The following is a 26455-nucleotide window of genomic DNA, read 5'->3' as shown; positions in this document are numbered from 1 at the left end:
TGGGTCCTGGGTGGGGGTGGAGCCTGGATTAATGGGGTTGCTACAGCAAACGTAAGGATAGGATCCTAGGGCCATTGAGGAGAAGTACCACAGGCCAGGGCCCAACCCTGCTCCCAGCCCACAGGGTCCCCACATGCAGGCAGGAACTAAAGGGAACTGCTCACCAGCTCTAGGTGTGCCTTTTAGAACAAAGGGAACAATACAACAGACTACCCCAATCAGTTAACCCCCAGTCCAACCCTCCACCCCAAAACAAAACAAAACAAAAAAACCCAAAAAACAAAACAAAACAAAACAAAACAAAACAACCACCACCCACAAAACAACCACAACAACACAAACGGACAATGGCACATGTGCACCAGGGGCAGGGCATGCTGAGTGAGATGCAAACAGGCAGGGCTGCCGCTTTAGGGGGAGGCAGGGTGAGTCCTGCCAGGAATGCAGGGTGTGGTCCATGTCCCAGAGCGAAGGTACCCACAGTGGATGGGCAGGACAGGGAGGCAGGCAGCTTCTCAAGGTCAGTCAGCTGGTTATAGCAAAAGCCCAGGTTCAAGAAACAGACGAGATGCCCTGAGGGGAAAGCCCCAGGCTCAGGATTCAATCCTTCCTCCATGCAACTTGCGCCTGTGGACTCTGGCCTGACAGGGAGACAGTGGCTCTGATGTTGACACCCCACCGGATCTGCTGCCCAGGGCTCCAGACGTGTTGTCAACAGCATAACTGAGAACCCACAGCCATACGCAACCATCACCCAAAGTGAACCTGCTGACCTGTTCCTCTCCAGCCTTCCCTCAAACAGAGAGATACGTCCCTCAGGTGTCGCTTGGGCAGCAGACACACACTACACAGTCATATCTGCCACCTCTCTTTCTTACCAATTCCTAATGGTTCCACCTCCAAAACAAATCCAGAATCTGAGACCCCTTCTCATCCAAGGTGGAACATGGCAGCTCCCATGCTGGCTCTCCACACATGGCCAACCCCGCCCCTTGGTGCTCAGAGTTCTGCATTGCTGCTAAGTCACCCTTTGACCCCAGCCCTTCCTCCCTTACCCCCCCAAATACACTGGCCTCCCTCGTTCTCCCACCACACTGGGCACCCCAGCACCCCTGCAAGGCAGGCCCTTCCCCAAATCACTGGAGGGCTGGCCGTAGAACCTCACTCACATACCTGGCCATACAGGAGGGCCCACGTTGGACCTCCAGAGAAGGAATTGAGCCAGACAGGCACACCAAGCCTTTCCCTGGGAGGGGGACTCCTGGGAAGGAGCTATGAATGAGGGCAGATCAGCTGGAGACTGGGGGTGGGAGAACAAGGGCTCATCTTTGGAATGAAGCAAACACTAGGGTTCAGAAGTTGTTGGAGCAGCGGTTCCTGGGGCTGGGTCCTGTGCACTCCACTTCACTCCACAAACACATCCTGAGAAGCTGGCCTTGGTTACCTCCAAGCTTGTGCCATGAGGAACAGGTTGGAGATGCAATGCAGAAAGCTCTACAGGGCAATGTGAGATAAACAGGAAAGCCTTGGCCAGGGAATTAATCTTGTTTTTTTTTTGTTTTGTTTTTTACTGTTATTTATAACAAACAAACAAACAAACAAAACAATAAGCTGTTTTTGCTAATCCTGATTTAGAATAGACAGAATATAAACTGGGAAGCTGACGCCTGATACCCTTGGGAAGATGGTGGTCCCCACACCTCAGCCTGTCCAGGCAAGATGTGGTCCACAGAGCCACTTAGAAACAGTCAAATCTACTGGGGCCACTTTCTTCTGATGCAGTGAGACATCTCATTTTATTTTTCTTTTAAAAGAAAAAACAACTTAGAAAAAGCACAGTAATCCTCACAGGAGTCCCACCAGCTGGCACAATCCAGCACTTTCCTTAGAAAACTCCAGCAGCCACAGAAGCCTGGAGCTGAGCCTGGAAGAGCTTCCGAGGTCAGCCCTGGTCCGACGTGGCAGATGCTAACCCAGCAAACCCACCGAGGTGCTTCCCCATCACCCCACATCCTTGTTAGATATAAAACACTGCTGGGCCCAACTCTATGCTGCCTTCAGTATGGAATAAACAGTAGCTTTCACACTTTTACTAAGAGACAGAAAACGTGATTGCAAAAGGGAAACAAAAAGCTGATGTCTCAACAGTCGGGGTTGGTTTTACCTTGTCACACACATGACTGCTCTTATGAAAAAGCTTCCTCTTTACAGAAAGACAAGCATGAAGGTGGCATGAAGGAGTCAAGGTGTCAACGTGGGGGGCAGGGTGGGAATGACTGCTGGGGGCCAGGGAGTGCAGGTCACATGCGAGGGCAGCTTCAGAGGGGACAATATATTGTGTGTACTGGATACCTGAACTTCTGTGACTTGCCCAAATTCACATGGACTCATTTGCCTTTTTCTTACTAACATGTGAATGCTGACTGTCTTCCTGACCTGAGGTGTCTACTGTATCCCACTCTGAGGCTCCCTGTCCATGGACCTGTGTGACCATTAGGATACCCTGTGCCTCCAATGAAGAAAACTTCCAGCGCCCATGCTTACTGCTACATACATGCTATTTCTTCTTAACTATCCCACTCAAATCTAAAATTAAATGCAGCTTTTCTAAAATAGCTATTTTTGTCTTTCCTACTCTCAGCCAACCCCAACATCCCTGCCATCCCCATCATCACTATTCAAGAGCTCTCAACTCAACTCTAAGCACTCACTGCCCCATCTGGAGGCGTCTGCAAAGTGTCTCAGTCATTCCCTCAGAGTGACGCCTCTGCCCTGCAGTCGGTGGCCAACCAGTTTACCTGGATGGCCACACTGACCACTCTCAAGGCCTGCAGTGATGATGCATCTCCTGAGGCAGCAATGGGCATCATGCCACTCCTCAGAGGTCAGCACCTCTGGTCTACGGCCACCCTCAACATGACACCCTATAACAGGGACACCCTATAACCCCCCCGTCCCCGCAAGGAATCCCACCACCACCATCAGACAGTCCTTGCTTGCTGCCCTTTAGCCAGTGCCTGAAGGCACTGATGGTTTCACACGTCCAGGGTGTGCAGGCCCCTGGCGTCGGGACCTGGGGGAAGAGTTTGAGGCAGTGGGGCCCACAGTCCAGCTGGTGAAGGAAGAATGAAATAAACCCCTCAGTCAGCAGTCAACACAGTGGGCAGCAGGGGTCTTCCAGGTGATGGGAGCAGGAGGGCAAGGACACACAGCAGCAGGTGAGCGAAAGATCCTCCACATGAGCCAGGGAAGCAGACCCTCAGGGACATCAGCAACCGCCTGCCACATGGACTCAGGTCTCCTGGGAAAACTACCACCCAGACGCCAACAGAGGCTCACTGGTTAGAGGCTGGGCCCCAAGACAGAGGGACAACACAAATGAGCCGACAATAGGTTCCAGGTGTGGTGGGCACACCTGGAATGGGGTGGGTGGTAGAGGGGATTATCTCTTCTCCAAGGGAGTGGAGGAAGGTCTTTATAATGTCCAGTGGGATTCAAGCAAAGACAGAGAAAATGCAGGGGGAGCATGGGAGGGTTCCCACAGGGGGAAGGCTAGTGCAAAGGCTCTGGGGCTAGAGGCCAGGCCTGTGGGAGGGGCAGGTGGGGCCAGGGGGCTAGGCACGCAGGATGGGCAAGGGTAAAGCGCACAGGGAGGCCAGCCACGTGGGACCCTAATGCTCCACTGCTTCAGAATGATGGCATCCTCGGGGTCTCCTTCCTCTCCCTCTCCCTCTGCCCTCCCGCCCCATGATCTCCCTGTTTTCACTCCTATTCCTCAGTTTCTACAAAATCTTATCTCCCTGGGTTTTCAGGGCCTCTTGGCTGGAGCCCTGTGGCCCTGGGATGTGAAATTCCACAGTAAAACAAAAGGCAGGTCCGGGCCCTGGGTGGGGGGCAGAAAGGCTGGGAAGTGTAGCTTCCTGGGCTGGACATTCCACTCTGGGACGAGGCTCAGCTCCAGAGGCAGGAGCTGGCTCCACATCCTGTCTTAAAGGCTGCAGGAACACAGCAACACCTGACCTACTCTCACGGCACCTCACTGAGGGCAGGACATCCTGTAATTACATGAAGAACACCGAGTTCCACTTGCAGAAATGGACCCAGGAGGCTGTGAGCCCCACAGGTGGGTGTAGAAGCCCAGGACAAGTGAGGTTGGACAGCAGCCCCCAGGGGGTGGGGCAGGCCCCCATACAAGTGGCCTGGTGAAGGGCCAGGATGCAAGAGCCACTCTAAAAGGTGCTGGCTTATCCTTGAGAATGTCCCTGAGGGATAAAAACTCAGGAGGGAGGGGAGTGCACAGGTCAGGCACAAAGAAGACCTCGTCCTGGCCCACTAAAAAGTGATGTCCAGAAATGACAGGGTCAGAACACCAGTGGTCCCAGTGTGGCACTGAAGGGGCAGGCAGAATTAGAGTGCTGTAGTAAGCACCAGAGGCAGACAGGTCTGCTCATCCGATAGGTGGGTCCCTATAGGCCCTGGGTGTCCTCGAGGCTCAGAGGCCAGAAAGTGAGGCAAAGGCCCCAGTCCCTGCTCCTAAGTGCACAGCCCCCACAATCGAACTGTCTGAAGTCGGGGCCAGAAAGGTAGGGAGTACAGACCACAACACCCAGGAGGCAGGGACAAGGATGCTGTGAGCACCCAGCAATAAGGGCCCACCTACATAGCAAGCCTGAGGGATCCTCACTGTTCCCTGCTCAGCTCAGCTCAGAGTTGTAAGCTCAAGGAAATCCCCTATCTCCAGGGGCCTTCATGTCCGAATAAAAGAATCTTGAAATTCAAGAATCTTGAAATCCAGCATTTCCAGACTCTTCCGTTTGTTTAGCAAATACCTGCACAGCCAGCAGGGCCCAGGTGACAGTCCTAAATTTCCCATGGCGGGGCCCTCCCCAGAAGTCCTGGGCTCCCAGCCACGGGGAGAATACCTCCAACTACAGGCAGTCCCCCACCTGGGCACCTACTCATGGCTATACCCACCCTCAAATACAGACAGTGCCCCAGAGTATCAGGGCTCTGCTCCCCAGCTTCGAGGAGCCTCCAGCCCACCAATAACATTGGTCAGGTGAGGTTGGGCCTGGGACTGGGTCCTTGGTGCCAGTCAGCAGAGAAGTGGAGAGGACCCCGGACAGTCTGTCCCCTGGCCATAGCACAGTGGGGGAAGACAGGGGTGATCGGAAGACACAGGGTCAGCTAGGGTGGATGGAGGGTGTGGGGGCAAGGAAGCCAGCTGGTGGTGGAGGGGAATTGTGCCGTTTGCTCTGTATATGAGACAGTCACCCATGCCCCCTCCACAAGAGCCTGGGAGAGGAAATAGGCTAAGATAGAAGACCTCCATCACAGGGTGGGCATCCAGGGACTGATCCACATGGAGCCCTTTGCCAGTCAGCATACCTGGCTGCCTTGGGCACCAAGGTCACCTGTGAGCAGCTCAGGCTCTGGGGCAGGCCATGGAGCACCAGGCCTCATTGGGTGTTAAATGCTGATCTTCACCGCCCAGATCTTAGGGAACCTGCGTGAGACACAGCATGAAGAGGCCCAGCTCTGTGTCATGAGCCTAGGGGTTTGAAATATTAAAATTATGATTTTTTTTAAAAAGAAGGCTTTATGTGGCAAATAAAAAATTTTTTTTCCCCCCACTCCTCGGGCTCTGAGGTAGAAATCTGACTTTTAAGAGGAAAAGGGCCATGGTCCCATGGACACTTGCACATGTGGTAACACAGGATGAGGCCAGGGCTCCAACCATGATGGCCTGCAGTAGTTGGTTGACTGTCACCAAATGCAACAGAACCCAGGAAATGTGCCCAAAGAAGAGAGGTGGGCCCTGTCTGAACAGCATTTCAGCACTTAAAACATGTAAGCTCATAAGGCTGCAACATGGTTAAAATGCCAAGGGATAAAGACTAGTTTTTATTTTTTAATTTGCATTGAATTTATTGGGGTAACATTGGTTAATAAAATTATATAGGGTCCCAGTGTACAATTCTATAATACATTATCTATCTATATATTTTTTATATTGTGTATTCACCACCCAAAGTCAAGTCTCCTTCTGCAACCATTTATCCCCCCCTTAACCCTCTTCCACTTTCCCCATCCCCCTTTCCCTCTGATAATCACCACACAGGTCTGTGTCTATGAATTTTTTTACTTAATCCCTTTTTCACCCAGCCCCCAAACTCCTCCCCTCTGACAGCTGCCAGTCAGTTCTCTGTATCTATAAGTGGACAAAAAAAAGCTGTGGTATATTTACGCAATGAAATACTACTCGGCCATAAGAAAGAAGTCTTACTTTTGTGACAGCACGGATAGAGCTGGAGAGTATTATGCTAAGTGAAATAAGCCAGTCAGAGAAAGACAAGTACAATATGATTTCACTTATACGTGGAAACTAATGAACAAAACAAACAAACAAAACAGAAACAAGGGACTGATTTTAGTCCTGCAAAACATGGCCTGGGGCCTGCAGGGTGACGTGGGCTCTAGAAGGACAAACACTATGATCACATCCTCAAACATGTTATTTCCAAACACATACTTTCTTCTGGGCTCATTTTCAAAATACTGCACTTCACAGCTAGGCTATGACTAGGTTCAAGAAACACTAGGAATGTTAGAAACTTAACTTAGGCCAGGCCAGGTCGCCCTAACCCAGCTTCCAAAACCCACAGGAATTCCAGAGGATCGATGGGGGCTCTGCCTGCTCTGGGGATGATGACACTTTGTCCTACACTTTGAAGGCCCAGGGGCAGGGAGGACAGGGGGCAGGGCTGCCAGCAAGGCTCCAGGTCTCCGGGCAGGCGGGCAGAGCTCCTTGGAACATGCTGTGTAGAAGCTTTGGTCAGGCTCGCCTGGAAAGGAAAGTTCAGGGCTCTCCTCAGATCATCAGGGATATGCCCTCTTAGGACCCTGACACTTATGGGCCTGGCAGGGTGGGCAAGGTGCCCAGATCCTGCAGCACAGCTTTTGTGTGTATGTGTGAGTATGTCAGTATATACTTCTGTGAATATGTATGCATGTAATGTGTGAACGTGTGAATATGCTTCTGTGTATGTGTTGTGTTTATATACACATACATATAAAACATATACAAGTGTTAAAAATTCACATTTCAGGACAGAGGAGTATAAAAACTAAAAGACAAGCCTTTTTAATCTCCCTTCCCACCCTCAGCGTTAGCAAGAATTCAGTGTCATGGTGGACCCTTCCAATTAGAATTGGACGGGGCTCCATGGGAGGTCAGGTCAGCTGTCTGCATGAAGCAGCCATCACTGCCCTGGACTTGGGGACAGCAATGAACTTGGTCCTGTCTCCTCACCTGGGATGTGGGTATATAGCCCCTGACCCTCCAATGAACCCCTCCTCCCACGGTTGCACTGAGTGACCAGTGCAAGGACACTGGGAATTCCCCTGGGCCCCACTGGGCTACAAATGTGTCAACAGAAGCATCACCATCAGAACTTCCAGGTGGTCAGAGGTGGCCAGAGACCCAGGGCCTGGTGTCCACTTGAAGCTTCAGCCTCCTGGGCCTTCTGGGCAACTCATTATGTCCGAGCTGCTCATTATGTCTCAGGCATAGAGCACCCAGATACAAGGGGCAGCAGGGTGGGTGTGATGGGAAGGGCTGGGCAGGGCCCAGGAGTCTGGCAGGTCAGTGGTGCAAGAGGGAAATGCCAGGCTGGTCTGTGTGCATGGGGATAGGGGCACTGAGCCAGGGGGCAGGGACCAAGACCACGAGTGGCCCAGAATGAACAGGCTTCCCTGCTCCAGAATGGCCACACCTAACCTGGGATCCAGGCTGGGACCAACCAAGGCCTCTGCTGCTACTTTTTTATTTTATTTTTTTAACAAAATCGAGAACGTGGAGAAAAAGACCACCCACTTTTGGGTGAATTCCACAAAGGGTTGCTACCAGCAGGTCTAGTGGGTCTGAGTCTCCCTGGACTCCACCCTCCTGGTAATCCTCTCTAAGGATTAGTCAGGGGGAGGGGTGTGTTTCCCAGCTTCTTCCCTCCCAGGACTCAGATCCAAGGTACACAGGAAGCCAGTCAGCTTTCCAGGAAGTAAGTGCTCACGACACTGGTTTAGGGAATTCAGAAATGGGGAAACTTCAGAGCTGGAGGTAGGATACACACACACCTGTGGGCTCCAGTGGAAAGTACCCTAAAACCTAAGTGATATAAAACCACTTCATGATTTCAGAAGCAAAGAATCACCATGACTAGCCCATATTATACTATTCCCAGTTTTCAGATCTTACTATGCTGTTTTCTGTCCAAGAAATTGCTTAAGCTCCTTGCTAAATCGGCAGTTAAATGACAGATGGACTGGTCATTAATCCACATACAATGTTCTTCCCTGGCAGAAAATTCAAGCAGATAAATGCAGGTCCCCTTACTGGTTTATCTTAACCAGAATTTGGGTGAGTTCCTGAGCTCCCACGGTGTTCCGTCATTGCTGAATCCATTTACTTATTGATTTGGGAGGCAGGTTTTCTTTGCTTGGATAGTCCAATTCACTCTGTGGAAATGTTACCCTAAAATACAGTAGATAAAGGTAAAAGGCTTGGCAGACAGAGCACTGCTTGATGAAAAGTAAAATATGTGTGCTGAGCAGGACTTGGAACTTGAGAGCACTGAGGAGCTACACACCCTCATCCACACATTGCTGACATCTGAGCAGTACCGATGACTGTGTTACAAATACACCTGATTATTCCGACTACGGTTTCTGAAAGATTGTGACAAGGTGTACACAAGGTACCCCGCCCTCCCTTGGAGGCTAACACATCCCACCCACCTGTTCTTTTTCTGAATGCCATCCAGATGCTGCTTGCCAACATCTAAAGCCAGGACTTGAAAGCGGTCTCAGGGAAGAACGGCCACAGGCACTGCACCAAACCTCCAATTTACAACCTTGTGATTCCTGGGGAGGGGAGCTGGGGATTTCTGACTCTGCTCTGACATCCTTCCCTTTCACTTGTTTATTCATCAACTAGCTGAGTCTCTGCACAGGACCTCACCCATCTCAGCAGTGAGTATACAGTTTGGGACAGGAGAAACTGGCGGGGGGTGGGGGGGTGGGGGGGTGGGGAGGACTGCAAATGTGACAGGGTTATGGAGGTGGCCCTCTGGGAACCTCCAGGGAAGACAGCTTCTTCCTGGAGGTGGTATTTCACCAAAGAGGGAGGAGCAGAGAGGCAGGGACAGAAGGCCCTGTGGCAGCTGGAGCCAAAGGTGTGGGGAGGGCCCAGAAGAGGCCTTGGAAACCACCTGAAGGGCTCAGGGCTGGCTTGGTCCCCAGGGCACCCGAGGGGATTCTAAGCAGCAGAGAAGTGGGAGGAGGAAGGCCTCTTAAACCAGTTGTTGCCAACCTTTTGGACCTCACGGACCACCAGTGGTCTGCCCACTGGTTGGCGACCACTGTCCTAAACCATAAGAGTCAAAGGGGGGACGGGGACCGGACCTGGGAAGGGGGCATTCAGGAGCACAGAGGAAATGACTGTGTCCTAATATCCTAGTACCCCGGGCACAGCACCTAGTATAGGTGGTGAGTATGAAACTACAAGTGAAAGAGGAAGATACCAAGGTCTGGCTCTGGACACACATAGGGGCAGGGACCAGGAGCCAACTGGGGACAACCTTGCCCTTTCCTATCATCAGGAGGGACACCACCCTCTCTATTCTCTTCTCAGTCTCTGCCTGGTTTCCTCTGCCACCCATGCCAACTGAACCCACGGAGAAACGGCTTCAAGGCAAGGCAGGAGTCCCAGAAATGACAGCTTTAAACTGACTTCAGGAACTTTCACCTGAAAATTATTTCAGATTAGTTACATTACACATTAAAACATTCTCAATGTCGCCAAAACCAGTTTGGCTCAGTGGATGGAGCGTCAGCCTGCGGACTGAAAGGTCCCAGGTTGGATTCCGGTCAAGGGCATGTACCTTGGTTGCGAGCACATCCCCATTAAGGGTTGTGCAAGAGGCAGCTGATCGATGATTCTCTCTCATCGATGTTTCTAACTCTCTATCCCTCTCTCTTCCTCTCTGTAAAAAATCAATAAAATATAAATTTTTAAAAAAATTCTCAATGTCACACCCAAAAGTTTTGTCACGGGTGGAAATATACTCCCCACCAACTGGACAGCCACTGAAGTCCAAAATCTGCGCCTGCTTCGGTGTATAGTTTTGAAGTCAGAAGAAAGGCTGATCCATGTGCGACTTACAGAAATCCAAACACAACTACCAGCGCACGGAGACCCGATAGTCAGGTAGTCATTCCTACCAGACCAGAACCAACAAAAGGAACAAGTGTGGAGGCCTCCGTGCTTCCTGCAGCCGCCCATCCCTCAGCCGGGACCAGAGGACCTCACAAATAAAACCGGATGGAAGCAAAGGGCACACTGTTCCCGCCCAGGCTGGAACCGAAGTTGTATACAACTGTTTCCGGTTATGGACAACCCCCCCCCCCCCCCCCCCCCCCCCCGCCTCCCAGGGGAGCGTTCCTAGCACACTCCCCAGAAAATAACTTGCAAACAGAGAAGCGCAAATTCTCCTGCTGTTCACCTTCAGGGGACACCACACAGCCCGCACCCCAATATCTCTGGCACTGACTCAAATGATCAACTCACACACGACGAAACTCATCAAGTGACAAAGTCACACCAGGGGGGTCCTCTCCAGCCCCGCGCCGAGTCCCGCCGGAGGGGACAGCCGGACCAGGGACCGAGCTGCGTGGACCGAGCTAGGGGGAGGGGGGCGGGGAATCAGGGGAAGGGGTTCGGAGAACATGAAAAGGGGTGCAGGGTTCAGGGAAAGACGGTATAAGGCCGGGTTCGAGGTGCGGAGGGGCTGGGGAAAGGGGAGGAGCCAGGTTTGGGGCGCGGGCGGCGGGAAAGTAAGGAGACCTGAAATTGAGGCAGGGCGTCGGGGATGCGGGCCGCAGGGTGGCGTGGCGGGCGCGGGCGGCGGGGACCTGAGGGGCGGGAGCCGGGCTGGGCCGCGCCGAGTCCCCCTCCCCGAGTCCCTCCTCGGCGCGGCCCAGGCCAAGGGGCAAGGGGCGCGGGCGGCACCCACCTGGGCCTTCTGCAGGGTGCTGAGGCGCAGCTCGTGCACGAAGGGGTTCCGCCCTGGGGGCGCCAGCCGCCGCGCGTCGCCGGCCCCCGCGCTGGAGGCGGGGGCATCCCGGGGGCCGCGTCCCCGCATTCTCATGGCCGCGCCGCCCTCCGCGAGGGGAGCCGAGGAGCCGGGCGGGCCGGGCGCGAGCGGGACGCGGAGTGGAGCTGAGCGCGGAGCGGGCGCGGGGCGAGGATGCGCGGCGCCAGGAGCGGGCCGGTGTGCAGCCGCGCAGGCGCGGGAGGGGCGGCGGCGTGACGTGGGCGGGGGGCGCCGGAGGGGCGTGTCCAGGGCGGGGCTTCCCTGAAGACTCCGCCCACCCCGTCCCCGAGAGGCAGCCAGACCCCGCCCCCTCCCAGCATCCGGAGGCTTTGTGCGGCTGCGGAGCTGTGGAGTGGGGCTGCGGGGCTGCGGGGTGGGGCTGCGCGGGTCGGAGGAGCGCTGGCAGGGCCTCTGGGACTTGCAGGCCGCCTGGTCCCGAGAGAAGAGGAGGACGGTCCGGCCCCACGTGCGGCGAGGCCCGCCACATCGCGCCTTCCGCGGCTCAGCGCATGGCCGGGGGCGCGGCCGTGGTTCCTGGACTGACCCACTCGGGGGCAGGGTCGGGGGCCCGCACCCGCTCAGCAGGCATGCTCCCCCCCGCCCCGGTCTGGGTGAGAGGCCGCCCCACCTGCTCAAATTCTGAAACCCCGGAGGAGCAGAGCCTGGCCTGGCCGTGTGAGGCCACAGTATACTGTCCCATTAGGGCTCCCAGGTCCCGTTCCCCCTGCTTTTCTCCCTCTCAGACGGGAAGCGGTTTTGGAGAAGGAGGTTCTCCCTGGCTTCTTCGGTCTGTGCCAATCCTCGCTGTTAGGGCAGGCTCATCCAGACACCAGGGAGGTGGGGGTGGGGGGTAGGTGGGGTGGAGGGTGGGGGAGGCACTCAGCCCAGGGGCCCACCCCAGACTGTGGGACCAGGCTGGAAGGGGTCAAGGGATGCATCAGCTACCTGGAACCCAGTGTTTTGAATCAAATGATTCTCATTACCTAATTACTCTGGTTCATGAAATCACCCTGTGACGGGGAGACATTTGGGGATCCCTAATTTATGGCACAGTATTAACTAGGGCAACAATGAAATAGCTCCATGTTCAAAATTTATACATTTCAAAAGTTCACCTCAAACCTTTTGTAGTGAGAACAGCTAACTTACTCGGCATGCCTCTCCGTGTGGCCCCGTCAGTCAGGAGATGGAGGAGCCAGCATTAGGTGGTGGGTGAGGGAGGATGCTGGGACACAGTCCAGCCCCTTTGTTCATACATGGGCGTCTGACATTAGGGGCAGGAGCCCAGCTTGCCTGCATTGCTCTAGGACTGCAGGAAGGTCAGACCTCGCTGTGGCTTTGTGATCTGGGAGGGTCCCCAGCCTCATCCCTTCCTGGGCAGGCGGCAGGGAGTATCTTGATCCTCTGAATAGCCAACTGAACCGCTCACCTCTAACTGGGTGAAATATCACCATGCTGGGCCCTTTCTGTGTTTTGATGGAGGGAGAGAATTGGAACCAAAAAAGAGGCCAGTGGTTCTCCAGGCATCCTATACAGCAGCGCTAGTAAGAAAGGGAAGACCAGGGCTGGGTCCAGCACAGCTTCAGAGCCATTATGCTTGATCCGGGCAAGTGAGCGCTCCTCGAACCTTGGCTGGCACATCTGTGAAAGGCACTCTGTGCTGTGAAGACGTGAAGGCCTGGGGGATGTGGTAGGTGTTACTTGCTGGTGGACACTGGCAGGCACCAGCCTCTGTGGCCATCATCACTCTGCTGATCTTTGGGAATTTGGTTGGTAATTGCTCTGACCTCAGACATGAGAGCCCAGCTGGGCAGGCTGATGGGGCAGTTTGAGAAGCTGGGCATCGGAGGAAGAGGGAGAGGAGAGAAGTGGGGGGCAGGGGAGGGGAAGGAGAAGGGGTGCTCCACTCTTTCACAATGAACAGAGCCATGGTGGACCCTGGAAGGCCAACCAGAGCCAAAGGTCACCAGAGAGCAGGGTGGAGGAGTGAGGGCTCAGAAGGTTGGATTCAGGAGTTGCCCCCTCAGGAGGACTGGCCAGAATAGAATTTAGAGGTTGTCCAGTTGTAGTAGAAGGTAGTGGAGACCACCCTACAGTGAGTCATGTGGTGGACAGGGAGTGGGAATTCCAAGAGTCTCTTTCTGGAAAGCTGCCTGGTGAAGGAAGGAGGGATAAAGAGAGGAGTGCAGATGGAAATGCACGTGAGGAGGTGTGGGGGCAGGAGGCAGGCCTAGGACCTTTCCTTTAGTGAAGATACTCTCAGGCCCATTTCTAGGTGACAGCAAAGAGCAGGCCATGCAGGAGCAGCTGAAGGCCCCTGGATGGCCCCATCTCAGTCCAGAGGACCCAGGGTGGGACTGGGAACAGGCCACGAAGGGTAAGCAGGTTTAGGTTTGGCTAGTTTGAATAATTTCAGTGAAGGGCGGGTGTAGGGGCTGCCCCTGATTGTCTGTTATCTGCCCTGAGGTGATTAGGGCAGAGACGTTGGTGTGGAGTTTGAGTGCCTGATGGAGGAGAGGGTTGTTTGCACTTGAAATGTGTGCTCCAGGCAGGTAGCCCTGGAAGAGGCAGAGAGACAGCTAACAAGTGGGTTACCCACTGTGGACAAAGGTTCCTTGTGTGTGAGAAAGTCAGTTATCTCTTGGAGGCTGAGTGACAGGTGGGGGCTGGCAGGTGGGGTTGTGCGGAGAATGGTGGAGGCTGGGAGGTTGGCTGGCTGACACTGGTTGCTCACTGTCAGGCTTCAATTTTAATACTGACTTGGAATGTTTTAGAAGTCCCGGAGGGTTCTGAAAGCTTGATTAGGAGAAGTTGGTCTTTGACCTGGGGTTATACTGTAAGCAGTTTCTTTCAGAAGAGGGTAATAGACTTCCATTCATCTCTGGGACTTAGTTTCTCAGTTTTGGAAAAACCACCAGACAGGTCTTTTTAACTACTAAGGCAAATCCCACATGGTTCTCCAGGAACATTCTGGAATGCAGATGCTGGGAGCATAGGAGCTGCTGGTCTTGCTCGGTCCCTTTGGCTCCCTGCTCTTTTTCTCGTTTAAGCAGGTAAACGGAGAGAAAAAACTCTCCCACGGTCTAGATGAACTGAGGATGCAGGTGGCTGCTGGTTGCTGTGGGGCTGGGGATTTGTGGTGTGTGTAATTGTTGAATTTTAGCCTTATTTATAGAAAAGGAAGATGTTCTTCATTTCTTTCTAATTTATTTTTAGTTCTGCTTTTCATGGTTATTTTTATTCTAAGATCTTTTTTCTCTACATGGCGACCCAATATTCTTACAACCATTTATCAGTCTCTCTCCCATGTGTGGCTCCACTTGGTACATGAGCAGAAGTATTTATAAAGCTATTTCTGGGTGCTCTATTTTATTCTATTGGTTTTTTCATTCCTGTGCTGGCCCCACACTGCGGTCACTTCTATCTTAGAAATAATCTGCCTTAGTAACCATAGGGTGCGTTTCTGTTGGCAGTTCTTTTTTCAAGAGCTGCCTCAGCAATTCATAGGACTTGTTATCCATCCAAATGATAGAATCAGTGTGTCCAGTCGCTAAAGGTTTTTACTGGAAGTTTTGTTTCAAGTTGCATTAAATGTGTAGATGGCTTTCATAAGAATGTGTTGCTAGGTACCCGGAGTTTGGTGAAATCAGCTATGGAAAGACACACAGACAAGGGGGTTGACTATCGTCAAGGGAGAACTTTTACTCACAGCTCCCAACACACAAGAGGCACTTAGGGACATGGGGCCATAAGGGGAAGAACCAGGAGAGGTCCGGGGGCAGAGAAAGCGAGGGAAAACCATAGGCAAAATCCTTTATTTGTGATTAGAGGCCCAGTGCACGAATTTTGTGTACAGGTAGGATTCATAGCGGCTGCCAGCTGGGGCCTTCCTCCCTTCCCCTTGCTGGCCCCACCCACTGGTCAAACTCCTGGACGAACTCCCTGCCAGGGGACAATTTACATACTAAGCTTTTATTACATAGGATTTCCACAAGAGGGAACAGGCCACGAAGGGTAAACAGGCGTAGGTTTGGCTAGTTTGAATAATTTCAGTGAAGGGCGGGTGTAGGGGCTGCCCCTGATTGTCTGTTATCTGCCCTGAGGTGATTAGGGCAGAGACATAGGTGTGGAGTTTAAGTGCCTGATGGAGGAGAGGGTTGTTTGCATTTGAAATGTGTGCTCCAGGCAGGTAGCCCTGGAAGAGGCAGTCAGTCAGCAAGGCTCCCAGATGTCAAAGCATTAGAAATACCGAAAATCATGTTCCATACAGAATATCTGATACTTTGCAATTTTAAGCATTGTTTTTCACCAACATGGTTGTTATTTATTTATTTATTTATTTAAGTTTTCTTAAGTTCTAAGAGCACTTAAAATTTTTCTACATGAGTATTCTGCATTTATTAGATTAATTCCTGGATACATTATACATTTATAGGGGTAAAATAAAGGAATCTTACTATTTGTTCATGACTCATATGGAGAAATACTATGGTTGTGTTGATGTTGTTGAGGTTGTATAATGACAGACTGTGGGGGACCAGAGGCCATGGTGGCTGTCCCTGGCCCACACTGCTGTCTCTGGTGCAGGTGGATGCAGCCCCAGGTGGATGCAGCTGAATGAGGGGCTCCAGCACCTGCAATGGACCAACCTCCCAAGGAAGCCACAGAATAATGAGAAACAGTAAATCCTGTGCTTTTAAGAAGCTAAGTGTTGGCATGTTTTGTTAAGCATCAATAGTATCTTCCAAAGGGCAGGTGTTTTAAATTTTGATGAAGTCTAATTTATCAGCATCTTTCTTTTTATAGGTCATGCTTCTGATATCCTGTTTTAGAAGGACTTAACCTACACCAAGGGTATTAAGATACTTTTAATAAATAAAAAACAATTTTAAACTTTTAAAAAAGATTTTCTTATTTCGGAAGTCTTATGGTTTTAGCTTTAACATTTAGGTCTGTATTCCATTTTGAGTTAATGTTTGTGTATGGCATGAATTGCTGGTAGAGGCAGAGATTTACATTTTTTTTCCTGTCTGGATATCCAGTTGCTCCAGTTGTATTTGTTGAAGAAAATACCTTGCCCCATACAATTACCTTGGCAACTTTGTCAAAAAATCAAGTGATCATGTCTATATAGGTCTGTTTCTGGATTTTGAATTGTGTTCCATTTACCTGCACATCGACCTATGCCCATATCACACTGTTTCTATCACTGAAGCTTTATATTAGGTCTTGAAATTAGATAATGTAAGTCCTCCAACTTTGTTCCTCTTCATCAAAATTATTTTGACTCTTTTAGATCCTTACATTTCCTATACAATTTTAGAAATCAGTTTAATATCCCCCAAAACATCTGCTGGGATGTTTAATAAGATTGTGTTGAATCTGTTGATCAATTGGAAAAAAATCAATGGCTTCCCATTATTGAGTAATTCATGCTTGGTTATTTAGGTTTTCTTTAAATTTTCTCAGCAATGTTTTATCATTTTCGCTTATACAAGGTAATTTATAGGTCTTATCTATGTCTCTAATTCTGTCCCTAAGTATTTTATGTTTTCATGTTGTAAATTGTAATTTTTAATTTCAACTTCCAGAAGTTTGTTGCTAGCACATACAGGCACAACCGAATGCTGTGTGTTTATTGTGTATTCTGCAATCTTGCTAAATTCACTCATCAGTTTGTAGATTTCTTAGAATTTTCTGTTTGCAACCATGCTACCTGTGCATATGGTTTATTTTTCCAAGCTTTTGCTTTTTATTGGCTTTCTCCTCTTTCATTTCACTTCTATAGATTTGAGCAGAAACAGTAAGAGGGCACCCCTAATCCTTGACAATCTTGGGAAAAGTGTGAAGTCATTATGCTGGCTGTAGGTTTCCCATAGGTTTTCTCAATAAGGTTCGGGCGTTCCCTTTCATTCCTCATTTGCTGAGCGTCCTTGTCATTTTATTTTATTTTTTTAAAAACCTATCCTATAGTTTTTTTCCTTAATACTGTTAATATGTTGAATGAAATTGGTGGATATTCTAATCTTAAACCAGCCCTGTTTTTCTGGATAAGTGCCCACATGCCCGATATTAATTTGCAGAGCATGATATTTATTTTAGTTCTGCCTTTTATGGTTGTTTTTTAATCTATAATTTTTTAAATGAATTGTGTTTTCAGTGTTGTATCTTAAAAGTCCTTGCTTAAATCAAGGTCACAAATATTTTCTCCTGTTTTCTTTAAGAAGTGTTATAACTAGATTTTTCATTCAGATCTATAAACTTTGTGAGCTAATTTTTATATGGAGTGAGGTATAGCTACAAGATGTTTTTTTTTTTTTTTTTGTTCTTTGTTTTGTTTTGTTTTTGCATGTTTTTCATTTGTTGTAAAGATTATTTTTTTTTTCTGCATTAAATTGCCTTTGCACCTTTGTCAAAATTCAACTGACCACATACATGGTGCTTCTACTTGCGGAATGTCTATTCTATCTTGTTGATCTGTTCATCAATTTTGATGTCAGTTCTATACCATCTTGTTTGCTGTTGCTTTGTAATGTATCTTGAAATACATTACAGGGAGCATTGCTTTAATTTTCCAAACTAAACTCAGTTTTCCTTTTGAAAGGTGTTCCAGCTATTCCAGATCCTCCTCATTTTCCACTGGAATCTTAGAATCAGTTTGTAATTTTCCACAAAAAAGTCTCTGCAATTTTTATTGGAATTATGTTGACTTCATGCATCAATTTTGAGAGAAACAACATCATAACAATATTGAGTCTTTTTATTAATATTGCATGTCTCTCAATTTATTTAGGTTTTCTTTAATTCTCTCAGCAATGCTTTATAGCTTTTAATGTACAAATCTTATACATCTTTTGTCAGACTTATCACTATTTAATTTTTCAGTGCTACTGTACATGTACTTTTTTTTAAAAAGTTCATTTTTCATTGTTCATAGTAGTATTAGAAATATGATTAATTATATATAGATTTTGTATCCTGAAACCTTAGTAAATTCACTTATAAGTTCTAGCAGCTTTCTCAGAGGTTCTATGCTTTCTAGGTAGAAAATCATGCTCTTTGCAAATAAAAAGACAGTTTTAGGTTTTCCTTTGCAGTTTGATGCCTTTTATTTCTTTTTCTTGACTAATTTTATTGGTGAGAATCTTGAGGAAGTTTTCAAACAGAAGTTGTGAGTGGATATCCCATCTTCCTGCCTAGGTGTGATATATTACCCTGTTACATTGCTGTATTCTGTCTGCAAATATTTAAAAAAAATATGTTTCATTGATTTTTACAGAAAAGGAGAGGGATAGAGAGTTAGAAATATCGATGAGAGAAATATCGATCAGCTGCCTTCTGCACACCCCCTACTGGGGATGTGCCCACAATCAAGGTACATGCCCTTGACCGTAATCGAACCTGGGACCTTTCAGTCCACAAGCCAACGCTCTATCCACTGAGCCAAACTGGTCTCGGCAGATAATGCATTTCTAAGGAAAAACAAAATTGAGGTGCTGTGCATATTACCTCCCCCCTACCCCCACATTGCAACTCAACACTGATGCAATTTGGAGAAAAGAAAGAAAATATTACCAAAATAGGAACTTAAACACGTCAAAATACCATGTTGATAAATGTCAGCCAGTTGAAAATTATTACGTAGGAGTGGCAGTTGGCAGGTTTTATGTAGCACATAGCAAAGAAAGTGATTTCCTGTGTACTCAGCTTAGTTTTAAGGTGAAACTCAAATAAAGAAACACAAATAAAATACTGTTTTTATATCCCAGGAATTTACATTACATGGTTCCTTAAAAGAAAGAAAAGGTGGGTATCTCAGTATTTTGCGGGTTGTCCCAACTGGAGCTCATATTACCTGTCTGTGGGCACAGACTATGCAGGGCGCGGATGAGTTCAGCCTCTTTGTCAGGGTCCCTGCCTGGACTTGGGGCACCCGGGCCGCCCCAGAGAGATGAGGTTACTCTTAGGGCCTTTCCTCCTTCCTACACCTGGTGGAGTAAGGACTCCACCCATTGAGTCCCCATTGCAGGGTTCTATGTAGCGTCCTGACACTTCACAGCGCTGCCCCCTGTGCCCTCTGTAAACAGGCTGTACAGCCTCATCCTGTGCCCAGTTAGGTGACCCACCAGTACAGGCTGTGGCGGATTCAGAGCATCTAGCTGCAGTGCTGTAGTCATGGCCCAGAAAAGACACCTGCCAGCACCTGAAAAGCGCAGAGGCCACCTTGCCTGGAGAACTCGCCTTGCTCTGCTCCTCCCAGGGCTCCAACGCCTTTCTCCTCAGCCTCCCAGATGCCACAGGAACCTCGCTTCCCTCCTGCTCACTCTCCCCCATCTTGGCCAGTGGTTCCTCCACACCTTGTTCGCCCCTGAACACACCTTCTCCAGGACTTCTGTGGCCCTCCTCCGCTCCCCTCCCCATCCTTCCTCCCCTTTTCTTCCTCCCTCACTGTTTTTGCTAGGGCCATTTTATAGACAGGAAAATTGAGGCATGAGAGACTGTGCCAAGATTGCAGGCAGGGCCAGTGAAGGCTGTAGTCCCATTTCCAGAAGTCTTTTTTTCCCCGCTCAGGTTCTGGATTCCCAGGGACCATTGGCCGTGGTCATTATTTCTGCACGTGTCCTTCCAGACAGAGGCCCTCGTTTTGCAACCCTTGGGTTCCCAGATAAAATAATTTTCTTCAAATACACACTATTTGACATCAAATAAGAATCTAAATACTTGACCGTATTTTATATTTTATTTGTGAATTTCAACTCTTACTCAACACACAGGTCAGCATTTAAAACATGAGGTAGTGACGTCAACAGCACAGCCAGCAATCTGAAGCTGCCGTGAAAACACAGGGTTAAAGGGCCGCGCGTGATTTAAAAATGCATCATCTGCACAGGGTCTCCCTCAGCTGTGTCATCTGTTCTATTTTTCTTGACATTAAAAAAAAAAAAATGATCTTCTTTCCTGTGGGCCTTTATGCAAACTAAAAATATTTTTGAAATTCAGAGGCATGGAAACAATTTTTTGGTGTTTTGAGTACAACTTTCTTCACACGTTGGGTTTGCAGAACAAATGTTTGCATGTAATTTTGCTTCTTAAAATGTCAAAAGAAAGCACAAATATGAAAACGATTATTCTCAAAGGAGTGATCCTTTATGAAAAAAATGCATATAGTAATTCTTTCCAGTTGGTTTTGAGAAGTAAAGGGGAATTATATTTGCAAAGTTACAAAGACAGAGATCTCATTTTGTGGCAGGAGGGAAAATTCTTGGAGGTATGATTCACTGTGAGGAAGGGGCACTGGCCTGGCCAACAGTGATTATATTCTGGCCTCAACTGGTCATGTGATTACATTCTGACAGCTAGCTGTGGTCAAGTGATTATATCCTGGCAGCAAATGGAACCCAAGCACAAAATGGAATTAATGGGAAGTGCCCTTAAGGGTAGGGTCCCTGCCTGGTGGCTGGAAGGTGAAGGTAATGGCTGGAGCTAAAGCATTCATTTTGGGCTATGAGATAACCTTGGGAATGTAAGTCATGCCAACAGAACAACCAGACAGTAGGAGCCTGAGTCTGGGCCCATGGAGGATGCTCCCAGCCCTGGATGACTACCTTTGACCTTCATGAACGTGAAGAAGAAGTAAATGTCTCGTTTAAGTTGTTATATTGGATTTTTCTGTTCCTACTTGCAAGTGAACTTAATCCTAATGAATATACATACCATTGGTATGCTTGGACTGAAAAAGCAAAGCTGAGGAGATGTGGTATTGATTTTTGCATATTTAAATTGATTTAGAAAGCCCTTTTAATTTCCTGTGAGTATGCCCTTCTGCTGCTTCCTCTTCAAACCCAGGTTGTTTCTCATCCCAATTTCTACAGGATATTTCGGTCTGGCTCCCTTTACCCCTTCCCACACCACGTCACTCCCCCAAACCCACCCTGCGCTCCCTTCAGGAGGGTCTCCCATGCTCTCGGTGGTCTGACACCTCCAGAGCCTCCTTGTTTGGCTCCTCAGTGGGTCTGGAGCCCAGCAGAGCTCTGGAACATGGTAGGAGATCAGGATCAAGGTGCCACCTTTGCTATAAAGTCCTGAGACATTTTGGTTGTATAATATTCATTGTCTGTAATACAAGTCAATACATTTGGAGAACCAAAAAGTTTATTCTAGAAGGATGTAATGACATCAATCTTCATATTCATGATGTAACCCTTAGTATGTCCTAAGCTCTGGCTTGGATGGGAGGACTTAGGGTGACAGATGGGTTCTGCTCCCAGCTGGAGGTTAACACTGACATTGACACAGTTGGGCCCCTCGGAGTGTGTGGGAAAGGAGGTACTGGGGAAGGTGGAGGAGCTCTTAGGAAGAGAGAACTAACTCCTACTGGAAGATCAGGGAGGTCCCTGGAGGAGGTGGTGTTTGAGAAGTTCTGGGAAGAGGCCCAGGAGAAAACTAGTGAGTGAGGAGGTAGACACATCATCAGCGTCATTTATAAGAGGCTTGTCTTGTAAAGTCCCAGCTAGAATCTTGCCACACACTCCTGCACATACAGTCTCACCTGCATGACTACCTTCTCCTGCACACACAACTGCCCTCTTCCCCTCACATGTGCAACGAAGCCCCACCCGCACAGCCAGTTGAGGTTGCTTTGTACCAATTCTGGCTTTGGCAAACAGAAAGTCACCCTAAGTGGGAAGCCCTTGGTCTCTGCTAACAAATGCCGAGTACCCCCTGACCTGCCCCTCCACTTCAGGGTGTTTGTCATAGGGGTCCTTGTACATATTTTCAGTACTTGAATTGAGGAGGCCAGGAACTCTTAGTGGATTGGAGGCCTTTTATAAGTCACTTGAGTTTAAAGATTCAATAAAGAGGGTGTGTCTCATAAAACAAGGAACAAGAAAATAGCATTGGTATTTTGGGAAGGACTTTTTGAACATAACTGGGGGTGCAGTCCTGGAATCTTGGAAGTGTGTTTAGCATGTGTTTCACTTCATCATGTTTTTCTTTTTAATATTTTTATTGATTTCAGAGAGGAAGGAAGAGGAAGGGAAAGATAGAAGCATCAATGTGAGAGAGTATCATTGATCAACTGCCTCCTGCATGCCTCCTACTGGGGATCGAGTCCACAACCCGAACATGTGCCCTTGACCGGAATCAAACTTGGGACCTTCCTCTACAGTCCAATGCTCTAGCCACTGAGCTAAACCAGCTAGGGCTTCATCATGTTTTTTGAATGATCCCCATATAGGACATGCACTGGTAACCCAAATGAACCTAATGGTATTTTTCCTGAGTGGAAGCACTTGGTCTCCACTAACAGATGCTGAGAACTCCCTGATCTGCCCCCCCACCCCCCACTTTAGGATGTTTGTCACAGAGGTCCGACATATATACTTACAAACCATTCCATTGTGCCAACCCCTTCCTGTATGGCAAATACTCTCATTTCTGCCTGACTGAGTAAAACTTTATGCAGACAATGCTGTTTTCTGCCATTCTCCTTTCCTCTGTGCTTGGAATTAAACTATTCTCATAGAAATCCATTTGTAACAACAGTGATCTGATTGCTGGGGTGAGCTGACACTAGTCACAGGCCTTTTTTTTTTTTTTTTTTTTTTTTTAACAACTAGGGTTATATTTCATGACATGGAGAGGCGATGGAGAAGGATTAGAGCACGTGCCCTCTGTGACCTTGGGGTGACAGCTTGTCTCTGCCTCAAGCTCTGTCCTCACCTGTGATATGGACGAGGTAGAAGGTGCCCGAGGTTTTTGTGAGGTTCAGAGTGCGTGCAGGGAAGAGAGGAGCAGAGCGCAGCTCGCAGCCAGTGCTCGCTGAGCCACTATCTGTCAGGGGCCTGGTCATCGTCCTCCAGGACAGCAGTCCTTTCATGAACATGGGATTGGGTGGACAAGAGACAGCCCGAGTTCTCAGTTCAGCAGAGTTGATGTGGCAGGGTAAACACGAAGATGGATGCTTTTATGAAGAGCAGGGAACTAGTCGGCTTTCCTGGAGAGGTGGATTCCGGATTGCAGGTGTGGTTTTGAAGAAAGCTGGGTGTGATTTCAGCCACTGACTGTATCACTGGGGGAAAGCAAATCCCAGTATAGCTCCGAGTTTGAGTGTTTCCAGTTCCCAGAGGAAAAGTTGGAATATTCTGTGGTGGGCAATTCACCTTCTCTTTGAACAAATGGCTTCTTACACCTTCAAGATGGGTACGTGGGCTCAGCTGTGCTGAGATGTACTCCATTCGTCATTGTAAGCGTGAGCTTGTTACCACATCCCACACACGTGTTTCTCTGGGTCTGTGTCCCTAGCCCATGCGCACAGGAACATAATTTGAAAGTGTAATATGCCCAGCTGGGGTTGCTCAGTGGCTGAGCATCATGCACCAAGAGGTTCCTCGTTTGATTCCTGGTCAGGGCAGAAGGCAGCCAATCGATGTTTCTCTCTCATCATCGATGTTTCTATCTCTCCCTCTCCCTTCCTCCCCCCCCCCCCCCCCTCTCTCTCAAATAAATAAATAAATAAATAAAATAAAATATATTTAAAAAATAAAAATAAAATGTCTCCTCTTAAAAAACAAACAAACGTGTACATATCACCAGAAAAGAATCAGAGAACCAAGGCTGTCCCTGTGGCCCCTCCCCCAGGGCTGCCTGAGGTTGGCAGGAGGAGGGGCAGGGAAAGGCATGAGGACTTGGCACCATCATTTACCACGAGGGGAACGTTGAACAAGTTCTTTCCACTTCAGAGCCCGGGTTATCTAATCTACAAAGAGGGGTTTATGGTGCAGCCCACCTCTAAGGTTTGCAAATAGCATTTTGCAAATAGCTGTCGAACCTTAGCATAAGCTTGGCCCATAGGGAGCTCTTAAACATAGCTGTCAGTGTTAACATGAAAAGCATGAGCCACTCTCTCTCACCTAAATATTAAATCCTGGTATTTCTTACTCACTGCGCCAGCTGAATGAACAGACTTCTACACCATCTTCCATTAGGTGTAACATCGTGGCCTTTTATTTTTTTTTTTCGGTTTGGGGTTGGTTGGGTGTTCATGATGGGTAGGTCCATGTCCTCGCCTTACCTTTCAGGAGCCACGTGGGCTGATGTCCTGTGGTCTTTTAAAAATTGTTGTTATTATTCTAAGTCAGACTGTGTTTTCACAGTTGGCTTCATGTCTTAAAGGTGCTGTTTAATTTTATGAGAAAAAACGAACTCACACCTCTGACGGTCACAGCCATGTTGCACTCTGTGGACAGTTAAAGGCTTCCAGGCGCTACAGGAAATCCAGTTCAAAACCCGAATCCTAATCCTGCTCCTCACGCACCAGAGTCCCGTGGGAGCGGCTGCCTCCAGATCTTGTTTCTCCTTTGATCCCGGTCCAGGAGATGTATGGAGAAAATAACTCGGTAAACGGTCCAGCCTCTGGGCGTGGCCTGAGCCCGAGGAAGCTAGCTGGGCGGGGCGGCACACGAGCCTCTGCAGCAGACCAGAATGACCCGGCTAGCCTATAAAGAGCCAACGGACACGAACTCTAATGTCAAGAGGCAATAGATCTAAGAAAACTGTCTTTTCATTGTTATAAAAAACAAACACCTGGGAAAATGCTGCACACAATGAAACAATATACTTTGAGGGGAACTCATAAAGTCTTTACGACATTGCATTTTGTGCTATAGGGTTCCTGTGATTTATGAAGTGTCTTCAATAAACTGATGTGAGGGCCATTTCCTCCTTCCAGGCGCCCAGCACAGCCTTCCCCTGGGGCCCACGGTGGCCGCTCCACAGCACTGGGCAGAGGAACCCCTTCCACTCACTGAGAGTCACAGAGGGTTCCTGCAGGGCCCTAGCCGGAGGGGCAGAAACAGAGCCTGGTTCTCTGAGTCAGCATGGCCAAGCACCCAGGAGCCCCGTGAGCCCTGAGTGTGCTCCCCACAGCTATTTCTGCAGCCATGGTTGTACCTAATGGGCAGGGGCTGTGCAACTGGGGTTCCTTGTATAAAAACCTACACTGGGAAATGGATGGATCCCCCCCAGGAGGTGTTGTGTATCTTTATATTTCCATGATGTAAAAGCAGGTATTTGCTTGTTCTACTATCTGGTCAATTCCATTTTCAGGGTTAGGGCCCAGGAAATGCAAACACCACCTTGAGGAGACATCCCCCAAAACCCCAAAGCCCTGAGCTGGCAGCATGAGAGAGTCAGCCAGGCCACCTGTCAGGAGACCGCAGTGATGCTCAGAGGAGATGAGAGCAGCCCCTGGGGAGGCAGGGTGCAAATATCCAATAAACCACACACACACACACACACACACACACACACACAAGCCTTGTGATCTAGGAATTACACTCCTTGGAGCCTGTCCCAGAGGAGTCTCACGCGTGAGAAGAATCTTGATTTGGAACTGAGAGACTGGCAATGCCCTCCAGGAGGGAAGTGGCAAGTCCTTTCTGCAAGGCCCTGGGTGGAGCACTGGGCAGGGTTAAGTCACCAGGCACTGCACGCGGCCACCAGGATCTGTTGTCTCCCAGAACAGCCTCAGCACTGCGGCGGAATGGGGTTTTCAAGAAGCACTGGGTTAATCACGAGACCAGAGATGAGAGGCACAGAGGGCGAGGGGCATTCTGAGGCAGCACTTTGAACCGTCACTCGGATCTCTCCATGAGACAGAGTAGGTTTCCACAAGTGAGATGGCAGGTGCTGAAACCCCATTTGGAACACCGAAGCAGCGTGGCTGAGAGTGGGGACCAAGTCGGCCGCAGAAGGGGCAGTGTGAGGGGACGATGTCCATGGGCCAGGGGGTCTGAGGGTCTGCTTAGGAAAGCAGCCTGGGTGGGAGCCGGACGGAGGAGTGGGCATGAGGCTAAGGGACATTTCAGCTGTTTCTTCAATTATGAGTGTAAATTTAACTTACCTTGATAATGAAGCTATGGTGTTTATATATTTTTTACTTCAACCTCCATTTTTCTGTTTTACTTAATGTTTGAGAGTAGCACTGCTGTCTGAATAATAAGTTCTCTTACAGCCAGCAGCATCCACAGAACTCTGGTCTGGCCTGTGTCTCAGCAGCCAGGCCCTTTCGCTTTCAGAGGGAGTGAGGGAGGGCCGCGCCTCCTCAGCCAGGCTGTGTGCCTGGTGGCGTCAGCACTCGCTACACTGCCTTTCATGGGCTTCTGCTGTCAGCACAACAATTGTTTTTGGCCGACGCTTGGCACAGGCAGTTCTCAGCCAAGTGTGTTTTTCGGAGGGCAGGGTCTGAGCTCCATTCATTCGGCTTTGTTGAAGGAGAGTGAGGGAAAGGAATTTACCCTAGC

At 49.1% G+C, this 26455-nt stretch overlaps 1 protein-coding gene across 3 annotated transcripts in view; it reads right to left on the bottom strand.

The window, feature by feature from the left end:
• Nucleotides 1–11347, bottom strand: part of LPCAT1 (lysophosphatidylcholine acyltransferase 1) — a 36353-nt gene extending 25006 nt beyond the window's left edge. The window contains exon 1 of one of the 3 annotated variants that reach the window (XM_084882612.1): nt 11070–11347. In XM_084882612.1, the coding sequence (XP_084738738.1) occupies nt 11070–11204 (135 nt within the window). In that variant the 5' untranslated portion in view covers nt 11205–11347. The remainder of the gene's footprint in view (nt 1–11069) is intronic. The other 2 variants (XM_084882610.1, XM_084882611.1) reach the window with 2 other exon arrangements.
• Between the last annotated feature and the right edge of the window lie 15108 nt (nt 11348–26455).

Source organism: Pipistrellus hanaki (assembly GCF_964339955.1).
Source record: "Pipistrellus hanaki genome assembly, chromosome: 4".
Taxonomy (NCBI): domain Eukaryota; kingdom Metazoa; phylum Chordata; class Mammalia; order Chiroptera; family Vespertilionidae; genus Pipistrellus; species Pipistrellus hanaki.
Note: the sequence above shows the minus strand (reverse complement) of the source record. Positions and strands in the feature narration are given on the sequence as shown.